The sequence below is a fragment of the Durio zibethinus genome, chromosome 4 (assembly GCF_047325235.1).
Source record: "Durio zibethinus cultivar Kanyao isolate XHJ-2024 chromosome 4, ASM4732523v1, whole genome shotgun sequence".
Lineage (NCBI taxonomy): Eukaryota > Viridiplantae > Streptophyta > Magnoliopsida > Malvales > Malvaceae > Durio > Durio zibethinus.
The window spans coordinates 15,532,220-15,543,033 of NC_143165.1; the positions used below are offsets into that span (position 1 = coordinate 15,532,220).

Here is a 10,814-nt window from a genome sequence, read left to right on the forward strand (position 1 = left end):
ATAAATTGTTTGGGTTTGGTTTGGTAGTCCATTATCAAGTGCTTGGTTTTTAATTATCAGCTGGTGTTGTAATTAAGTCTTATATGAGCTTTGGGTCATGTCATGAGATCATTATTTTTAAAGGAAACGGATAAATAGTATAACACGGTAGTACACAATCAATTAAATTTATTTAAATTTAATAATTTTAAATATGATATGATAATATAATTTAAAAATAATATAATAAAATAATTTTAAATATAAATTTAATAAAAATTAAAGATTTATTTTATATTTAATATATTAATATAATTATAATATAATATATATTTTTTATATTTTATACATATTTAATATAAAATAAATAAAAACAAATATGCAATGGGCTAACTTTTACTGCATCAACATAATATTAATCAATTATTCTAGGTTTTGTTCATTCAAAGTTTCTATCCAACAAAATAAAAAAGGTTTTTACAAAACAAATCTTTAACTAAAATATCGCATTAAATCTTTGCTAACAGTTAACCTATTTGTGCTTAAAAAAACTGAATCTTTCTGTTTCATTAAAAAATATTGGAAGCGACATTTTTGTATTTAAATTTATCAAAAATGATTACGATTAAAGATAATAGACGACTTTAGTTCATTGATGAACTAATTGATTATGATTAAAAAAAAATCGCCCCCACCACTCCACTAAGTCACACCTATTTCCACGTTAAGTCTTCCTCCAACGCTGGTATCTCCACCACGCGCCGCCCTCCTCTAAAATCCTAATCAATAACCAATCTTATTGGGCCCCACACTATGACTCGCTCTTACTAGTTACAAGTAGTAAAGAAAGGGGCAGCAGCTTTCGTAATACCATACGTTAAACCCTACCACCATGCAAGCCATATTTCTATCATCACGCGCCACCGTACTCCCCACCACAAAACCGCTCAACGTTCCTCCAAACTGCCGCCGATGTCTTTGCATAACCGCGCAATCCCAAGCAACCGTTACAGCCGACCCTCCCTCTCCCCCCACAATAAAGCTCAACAAATACAGCTCAAGAATAACGGAGCCAAAGTCACAAGGCGGGTCCCAGGCGATGCTCTACGGCGTCGGATTATCGGAAAACGACATGTCGAAACCCCAAGTGGGAATATCGTCCGTATGGTACGAGGGGAACACGTGCAACATGCATTTATTGAATTTGTCGGAGGAAGTGAAACGGGGCGTTGAGGAGGCTGGGATGGTTGCGTTTAGATTCAATACAGTCGGGGTTAGCGACGCGATTTCGATGGGGACGACAGGGATGTCTTATAGCTTGCAGTCAAGGGATTTGATTGCTGATAGTATTGAAACGGTTATGAGTGCTCAGTGGTATGATGGGAACATCTCCATTCCTGGTTGTGATAAAAATGTAAGCTTTTTACTTCAAACTTGCTTTTTTTTTTTTCTCTCTCTCTCTCTCTCTTTTTAATAACAAATATATAAGCTTTTTGATTCATACTTTAGTTTTTTTTTCCTTGTGTTTTTGTTTTTTCTTGCTTTTAATAGTGAAAGGAAAAAAAAGAGTGCTTTGATCACATGCTTATTGCTTTTAATTGTGAGAAAGAGAAGAAAATAAAAAAAAAGGATGTAAGCTGCATTTCTCTCAAGAGTGTTATCCATTGAAAATGGGAAAACCCAATTAAAGTGACCAATTTGGTTTGATTTTTATTCATAAAATTAAATCAAACTAAGATTTTTAGCCATTATATTTCTTTGTAGGATTAATTAATTCATAATTCATTGAAGTCACATGATATTTGAATTGAGCTTAAGATTGAATTGAACTAATATGAATTTTTAGTTGAGCCTTTGTTTAGAAAGCCTAAGGGGATGATGGGGAGCTCTAACTGAATTGCAATGTTTTGTTTCGTTTAAACTTTTCTATTTGGTGTCAAAATCTCCTTTAAATCAAAATAACAGCAATTTTTCAACTTATCTTCAGGCTGCTGGAAAAATTTGATGGTTGAAATTTTGGATATAAGTTTTATCTTTTGCTTGATTTTTATATGTCTTCCTAGTCATTTTGCCATGAGCTGTGATTCAATTTTGGACCTTGGAGAATCATAGAAGTAGTTTTTGTGTTAATGCAGTTGTGTTTCAAGAAAATTCAACAATCACAAATTATAGTGTGAAACAGGTTGTCTTTTAGAATTGTGCAATTATCTCAATCTAATGCTAGCTAGTTCTCTAGATGCCAGGTACGATTATTGCAATGGGGAGGCTCAATCGGCCAAGTCTTATGGTTTATGGTGGAACTATCAAGGTTTGCTGCTTTGCGTTGTTCAGTATAAGTGCTATAAGTTGACTACTCTTGTTCTTTCGCTGCAAATGGCTCATTTAGGCTCAGTATTTTTTTTAATTTTGCTTTTATAACATTCTATGGTTATTTTTTCTTTGACAAATCACTGCTACTTTTTAAAATTCTTAAATCAATACACATTTCACCCTAGCATGCTAGATAAGGCCATAAGGATCAGTTTCAAAGAGGAAAGCACTTATTCTTATGAATGCTGTATTCTTGTCTAAAATTGCAGTATACATTATATGTGCATGACTTTTTTAATCAATATCATCCCCACCAAAAGACAAATGGCTAAATCAGCTAGGTGTATTATAAAATGTAGGTATACTGGCAATTTGATAATACAACAACAAGAACTAACTAATTTGATAATATCATATCTAATTTGTATAATAATTTGATAATATCATACCTAAACCTATTTGAAAGAATTTGAGGCATCAAACATTGTAAGTTCTAACCCTGAAATAAATTATTTCATCATACAGTAGTATGTCGGATGAGATTCATTGCGATCTGTGGCCCTACTTCTCCTTTTTATTGTTTCTTATATATCATATATTTATTAAAATGCAATAAGTGTAGTTAATTAAAATTCAGATAGTGTTGCCCTACTGCCAGTTTAAATGGTTATAGGTTGTCAACTTTAATGATGCATTGATTTATTGATTTATTTATTTTTAAACCTGTTCTTTTGCAGCCTGGTCATTTTCAAGGAAATACATACGATATAGCATCTGCCTTCCAGGTAAGCTTAGTGTTACATGATATTTGAATGTTGTTATGGTAGTTTATTACTTCTCACTATGTCTTCATATTAGTTGGTTGTTTTCCTTAGTTTTGGTATTTATGCCCCCAATTTTTAGACTTTTGGTGTATGCTAATTCTTTGATTTTAGTATATTTAATTGAAAATTCATGTGACAATTACAAGAAAATTTCCCAAATGGGCATTGGTAAATAATGAGGATACCGTGAGTTTTTGTGAAACTACACTTAGATAAATACATGCAATATTTTCCATGATCTATGGTTATTTTGGAAAGTATATGGGCAATGAGTTATGACTAAAATATAAAGGTTTACAATCTTAAAATTCAAATAAAAATATATAAAGTTAAACCTCCATGTTAAGAAAGAGGAGTTTTTGTCCAAGATGGATCCAGTAGCAACACCCCAAAAATTGAAAAAAAAAATTTGAAGGAAGAATTTTCTTTGGAGCCCCCAAAAATTTTCCTTGGATACCCTTTTTGTCAATAAAATTGATAAATCCATCATCTGTTTTAGATATATTATAAGTAGATACCTCCGAAAAAAAATCCTAAATCCGGCACTGGTTGCTGTCCTGGGCACTGTGTCTATTTAAAATCAAGAACCTCATGGTGGTTTGTATAGACATGCAAATTTAACTGCCTACCTTCTAAATTTGGTTTACCCTCTTTGGCGTTTGTCTTTTGCATAAATCTCTTCCCATGCGGAGTTTTTGGAATTTATACTCTTTCTATCCAAAAAGAGAGAAGTTTTGGATTTTTTGGTAACGAGCAATGTGATATCTTTCAATTGCTAGCTCTCTAAAATTCTGCTTGAGAAGTGAAGTCAGAGAATATTTTAGGTAGACTAGATTGTGAATTCAGTTTGTTGATCGATGCTGCCGGCACACAAAATTTGGGTGCTTGTTGTTTTGGTTTTAACCTCTCCCTGACTTGAACTTTTGCTACATTTGAGGGGCTAAGTTTGCTTTGCTTTTCACTAATGTTCTTTTTTCCTTCTTTACATGACCTTTGAGGATATAAATAAGTACCAAATGACCATTTGAAGCGTGTCAAGATCATGCAATTTCATTAGAATATCTACCATTTACCAATAAGTAAATATTAACTTCTATGATATGATTTTATGGAAAATACCAACACATTTTGCCAAATTATGTGACCTTGTAACTATTTTTTGGTTTGCTTTTGGTTGGCCTTGCAGTGCTATGGAGAGTATGTAACTGGATCAATAAGTGATGAGCAGAGAAAGAATGTTGTTCGTAACGCATGCCCTGGAGCAGGGGCCTGTGGGGGAATGTATACTGCAAATACCATGGCTTCGGCAATTGAAGCTATGGGAATGTCTCTTCCTTACAGGTAGAGTTATGCTTTCCCAGGGTTATTTGGATTCAGAATTTGGCATTTCTGTCATTTGTCTTATCTTGTTTTCTTTTTCCCTGACAAGCTCTTCAATACCTTCTGAAGATCCATTAAAGTTGGACGAATGCCGTTTGGCTGGAAAGTATTTGCTAGAATTGTTGAAAATGGATTTAAAACCACGAGATATTATCACCCACAAATCTTTACATAATGCAATGGTTATTGTCATGGCACTAGGTGGGTCAACCAATGCTGTATTACATTTAATTGCCATCGCAAGGTGAGAATTTGAGCCAAATATTCCTTGTATATCAAAATTATTGAAAATTTCTGCCGATGACTCAGAAAGATTCATGGCAGGTCTGTTGGTCTAGAGTTGACTCTTGATGATTTCCAGAAGGTTAGTGATGAGGTTCCATTTCTGGCTGATCTGAAGCCCAGTGGCAAATATGTCATGGAGGATGTGCATAAGGTAGAAATTAACTGAATTTATTGTACCATCATGCTTTTTCTTTCAAGTTATACTTTGCCTCTATGGCTTATGAAGGATGACATTACCAGCTTTCTCCATACATGAATAACTCGTAATTCTATTTTCAACTTATGGGAAAAAAACATGGTGTCTGGACAGATTGGTGGAACGCCTGCTGTTATTCGTTATCTTTTGGAGCTTGATTATCTAGATGGGGATTGCATGACTGGTATGTAAATTTTGATTTTATTAACATTTCTTTGTTTATTGCAATTTTGGATCTTAATTTTTCAATATTCTTAATATTCGATAAAATGATATTTCCTTTCCAGTTACTGGGAAGACATTGGCAGAAAATGCACAAAGTTACCCTCATTTACCTGAGGGACAGGTTGGCTCTGGTGTTTTTCTCCCCCAAAGAAGACTTTGTTTCTTCTAAATATTAAAAATTTGAGTTGGCATGAATGCGAGATTCTAGTATGATCAATCTTAAATTGCTTTTCCAGGATATTTTAAGACCAGTGTCAAATCCCATCAAGAAAACTGGGCATATCCAAATATTAAGAGGGAATCTTGCACCAGAGGGTTCTGTAGCAAAAATTACTGGGAAAGAAGGACTATATTTCTTTGGTGCCTTTTTTTACTCCTTTCTTTCTATTTTAAGTTTGTGCTGCTAGATTCTTTTAATAGTTAAAATCTAGTCTGCCTCCATTGATAATGATTGCAAGAATTGTTCTTTAGGCCCTGCACTTGTCTTTGAGGGAGAGGAAGTTATGCTAGCTGCTATCTCAGAAAATCCCATGAGTTTTAAGGTATGATTGTCAAGCAGCTGCATTTCACCTACAATTCTTTTTACTATAATCCTATAATTGTCCAATCACAATAATGAATTATGTAGGAGTCCACCACTTATAAGTGTGGGCTCCATACAACATTTTGATAAACCTCACAAATTCTAAATTGCGATTGGTTTATTGTAGTGCAATGATTGTAGGTAATATGATCCCAAAGCAACATTCTATGTTTTTATAATTAGCTAGTGATGTTGAGGCCTCATGTACTGAGTTTTGAATTAGCAACCGACTATGAGAAGTTGTTTTACCTGCGTTTTGTTTCAGATACATAACCTGTTTCATTTTACTTGCTGAATGCTGCGAGCTTTTACTGTTAGTAGCAGGATTTTCCCTGCTTTTTGGAATAAAAGTTATTTAAAAAAACACTGAGCCCTGATTCCATTTTTTTTTATTAATTTAATAGTCTTGAAGTGGCAAGGCCGCGGGTTTTTTACTGCACATATCTCTACATATCTATTTGTGATCATTGATTTCCCATATATTTTTCAACTTTAACAGTACTATTGCAGAGTCATCTTATGTTTTTTGAGTAAAAATATATTTTGATTGCCTTTTAAGAGATTGGGCCTTCCCTTTTCCTATTACATCCTTCAACTGCTATGTTCTCCATTGATGCTTACTCATTATCTGCATAATTTGATACATATAATATTTTACCAAATCGTTTCTTATGATGTTCTTTTGGATGAATATTGTTGAGTACATTTGAATCAAGAATTTGAGTTTGAATATGCATTCTTTACATATCCATTTGCATTTGCTAAAATCTGAATGTTGCCTTTGCTCGTATATTTCCAGGGAAAAGTAGTAATTATTAGAGGTGAGGGACCCAAGGGTGGCCCAGGTATGCCTGAAATGTTGACACCAACAAGTGCAATAACGGGCGCAGGTCTTGGGAAGGTATTTGTGATATTAACTCCAAGTGTTTTCAATGGCGGATTTAAAACTTTTTTGGAGGTTGTCCACTTATAATATATATGAAAAACAATTTACAAATTTACCAATTTTATCGACGGAAAGGGTGTCTAGGGGAAAATTTTGGTGGTGTCCAAGGAAAATTTTTTCTTAAAATTTTATTGTTTTTCAATCTTTGAGGGTGTCTACCTATACATGTGGATCTGCCTCTGAGTAGTTTGCCACCAGTGGTCCATCAATTTTGTTAATATATCCATAAAGATTTTATTCTATACTTTTGCAAAAAAAAAAAAAAAATGCAAGATCTCAATCTTGTTATTACTGGAAGCAGAATAAGTTTCTTGCCTTGGTGTTTGAAGAGTCCTAAAACTTTCCTATACCTTTTGGTGCTTTCATTTTACCATCTCTGCAGTTTCTTTTCAACTTGAATTATATCTTTCTAACTGCTGATGTAAATATTGTTCCCTTCAAAGTGTATTTGATTTGATTGTTGTGAGTGAATAGTGCAGGATGTTGCGTTGCTCACTGACGGTAGATTTTCTGGAGCTTCACATGGATTCGTTGTAGGCCACATATGCCCAGAAGCACAGGTGCATTGTTTTCTAATTTCACAGGTTGCAAGATAATTTGCCTTCAATGAAAGACTAAAACTTTGCATTTTAGTCCTTATGATCTTTTTAATGTTTTTTTCTTTCTTAGATATAAAGATATGCTTTATCCTGCATCTTGGACAAAATTGAAGTTCTGAAAATTTTAGAATAAATGACAGATGAACAAATTTCCATTCACATAAGAGATAAAGTATGTTCAAATTAGATACCGATATAGTAATTATTAATCGGACTCCTATGCCTTTGATTATATTATTCATCTTTATTTACAGTTTAGGGTTGATGTCACGAATGATCTCTGAATTATAATAAAATATTTAATATGATACTTGAATTTTAAAAGTCTTTAATGTGGTACCTGAACAATGAATATGTTAATTAATGTGGTACTCATCCTTAACATCGTTAGTTTCAAATAATGACATATGGTTGACAAATAGCTCTCTAAGTATCACATTAATTAACAAATTTATAGTTTAAATATCATATTAGAGATATTTATAGTTTAAGTACCACATTGATTTTGAATATTTTCATTATAATTCAAAGCTCATCCATGACATCAACCCATATGCTTATAATAATATTTTAACCTCCAAAAAAGTTTATATCATATAAAATTGCTCCCTTCCCTTGACACAAATAGATGGTCAATGTTGGGTTCGTTTTTATAGGAGGGTGGCCCCATCGGTCTTATTCAAAACGGGGACCTCATCAGCGTTGATATTCAAAAGAGGGCCATAAATGTTGAGTTAACAGATGATGAACTAAATGATCGGAGAAAGAAGTGGACTCCACCTCCTTATAAGGCTAACAAAGGAGTTTTGCTTAAGGTGGGGATGATAATCTGCATTGGAACTATGTTTTGCCATATTAATGATAGATCTCTAAATGAACATCTCTTTTTCATTTTCAGTACATCAAGAACGTGCAACCAGCTTCGAAGGGGTGTGTAACCGATGAATAGGCAATCGCCGAAAGGACAAGCCCAGATTGTGATGCATGAGGTGTTTTGCAGCTCAATCCCCGTATCCATCCTGCTCTTCAACTACGATTAGCTCATATCAGGTGTCGGTTTTCATTTTCTTTCCACCAGGTGCTTTTGATTTGTTGTTTGTTTTGCTAAGTCTTAAAAGAAATGTTTAAGTGATCTGCAATGATAAATTTTTGTATCATTAAGCAATTGGTATGAAAACCACCTCAATTGACAATGATGATCCTTTCAATGTTAGTTGGAGAACCTGTTTACTGTCTCTATTTTCTTTTCCTCAATCTGAATCTCCATTTTCCCTTCCTTAAGAGGTTTCCATGGGGATAGGTGGCCTGCTTGATGTATTGAATTTGATGCAACCGAGCAATTGGTTGGTTAAAAGATGATAGGGGTGGGTACTTAACTATGTATCTTCTGTTAAAACCATTAATTTTCCATTAAAATTTCTTTAGTATTTATATATATTTATTATATTCAATTTATTGTCTGACGATCATGTGTAAAGTTTATTATGAATTCAGGTAATACATATTGTAATTATTTTTGCTTTTACTTAATACTTATTGTCACTTGCAATGTAGGTAAATATTTTTATTTTATTTTAAATAATTATGCTATATATTGATCATAGTATTTCGTGTTATACAAATAACTGAAATTAATAAATATATTATATTCCAAAAAATTAACATAATACATATTAATCAAAGTTTATATTAATATGTAAAATTTCTCTCATGCGTAAAAATATAATGGCATCCAGTCAGTGAGATTTTAGTACCTATAATTCTTATCTTTATCATTAAGCTGTGATTTTTTATGCAATGGAATTCAATGTTAATGTAAAATTAGAATTCTAAAGTTAAAAAAATTTAGTATAAACTTTAACTCTCTTTTTTATTTATCAAATAAAATTATTTAATGAAACTTTTTCAATGGAATTAGAATTTTTATTTATAAATCAAATAAATCTCATTAATATTTATAATAAAATAATATTTTTGAAACGATAAATAAAATGAGCAAAGATTTAATTTTCTTCAATAAATTTTTTTAACATATGTATTTATATATATATATATTATACTTTTATATATTAAAACTTTTTGCTCTATTTAAAAATGCTTAGATAATATATATATATATATATATATGTCAAAATTTAAAAGAGTAACTCTTCAAAACACAATCGATTCATGCTACTTTGTTGGAATAAATATAAAAAGTAAACAACAATTCAAGAAATATATAAAATAAATAAATAAAAATTATACAGAAGGAAAAAGTTAGGAAAGAATAATATCTATTGTAGCATCACCATAAAATTTACAAAAAAAAGAAAAAAAGAAAAAATAGTGGAGTAAAATCCTCACCATCTACCATTGCAACAAATCTATACATAGGTTTATTTAAAAAATTCTATGCATGAATTAAATAAGAGAGTTCAAAAATCACAAATAAAAAGTAAATAATTATAAAATGAGTACATCAATTACAAAAATCATAAATAATTATTAGTACAAAGAATACAAAATCAAACACATTTTATTATTTTCAACTAAATTTGAATTATATTCTTTTTTTTTTTCCTTCCAAACTTTATTTTAAAATAATTAATTAATACAATATAAAAATATTAAAATTAATATACTAACATTTTTTAATTTTTCATGTCCTCAACCATTTTAGTTAGGTTCAATAGTTAGTAAAATATGAAAAAATTTCAAATGGAATTGTTTTATATATATATATATATTTTTTTTTTTTCAATAGTTAGTAAAATAACATTTTTATTATAATGTTTTGTTTCTTTTTATCTCCTAACTATAAAAAAATTCGTCTCCTATTATTCCACTTAAATTTAATGATTAGTAGAATATGAACAATATTTTAATTTAAATTGAATATGAAAAGATTTAAATTAATAACATAATATCTTTTGGTTTTTTTTTTTACTATTTTAATTAAATTCAATGATTAGGATAATATGAAAAGTTTATATATATATATATTAGATTTCAAATATTTTATTTTTAGATGATTAATTAATATATAACTTTTCATATTCTATAATTTAAATACTAATTTATTAAAAATTTATTTAATACTAGTAAATATCAAAATTGATAGGGCTAAATAATCATTTGATCTACTTTTGTAGCTTTTGGTTTTTGGACCAATTTAGAATAACAAATTTTTTAAATAAAAAAAGATAAAAATAAAAATAACAACGGAAGAACAATGGAGAGCAAGGGAAAAAGTGACAGGAAAGAAAGAGAGAAAGGTGTGGGAGGGGTAAGGTGGAAGGTCGATGCCTACGACAATCGGTTGAATGGATCAGATTAATATTGATCTATCTTGACCAATTAGATCGATATTATTTTTGCTGAAATAAGCCGAATTGTCATTAATTTAGTTGATTGAAGACAGGTCACTGTCGATCCAGTAACGGATATAAATGATGTAATGTACACCTAAAAAATAAAAAAAAAGAAAGTTAAAGAAAAAATTTCT

General features: G+C 30.9%; 1 protein-coding gene across 2 annotated transcripts; it reads left to right on the forward strand.

Moving 5' to 3' along the window:
• Positions 1–613: 613 nt before the first annotated feature.
• On the forward strand, positions 614–8,566 carry LOC111288428 (dihydroxy-acid dehydratase, chloroplastic-like). 2 transcript variants are annotated; one of them, XM_089759769.1, is made up of 14 exons: positions 632–1,393; positions 2,216–2,287; positions 3,027–3,074; positions 4,300–4,454; positions 4,543–4,737; positions 4,818–4,929; positions 5,089–5,158; positions 5,262–5,320; positions 5,436–5,559; positions 5,671–5,741; positions 6,582–6,683; positions 7,208–7,288; positions 7,984–8,142; positions 8,226–8,566. In XM_089759769.1, the coding sequence occupies exons 1-14, from the start codon at positions 872–874 to the stop codon at positions 8,274–8,276; spliced, it is 1,821 nt and encodes a 606-aa protein (XP_089615895.1). In that variant the 5' UTR covers positions 632–871; the 3' UTR covers positions 8,277–8,566. The 2 variants fall into 2 exon arrangements, with proteins under 2 accessions (XP_089615896.1, XP_089615895.1); XM_089759770.1 differs by lacking the exon at positions 8,226–8,566 and having other exon boundaries at positions 614–1,393; positions 7,203–7,288; positions 7,984–8,121.
• The last annotated feature ends 2,248 nt before the right edge of the window (positions 8,567–10,814 follow it).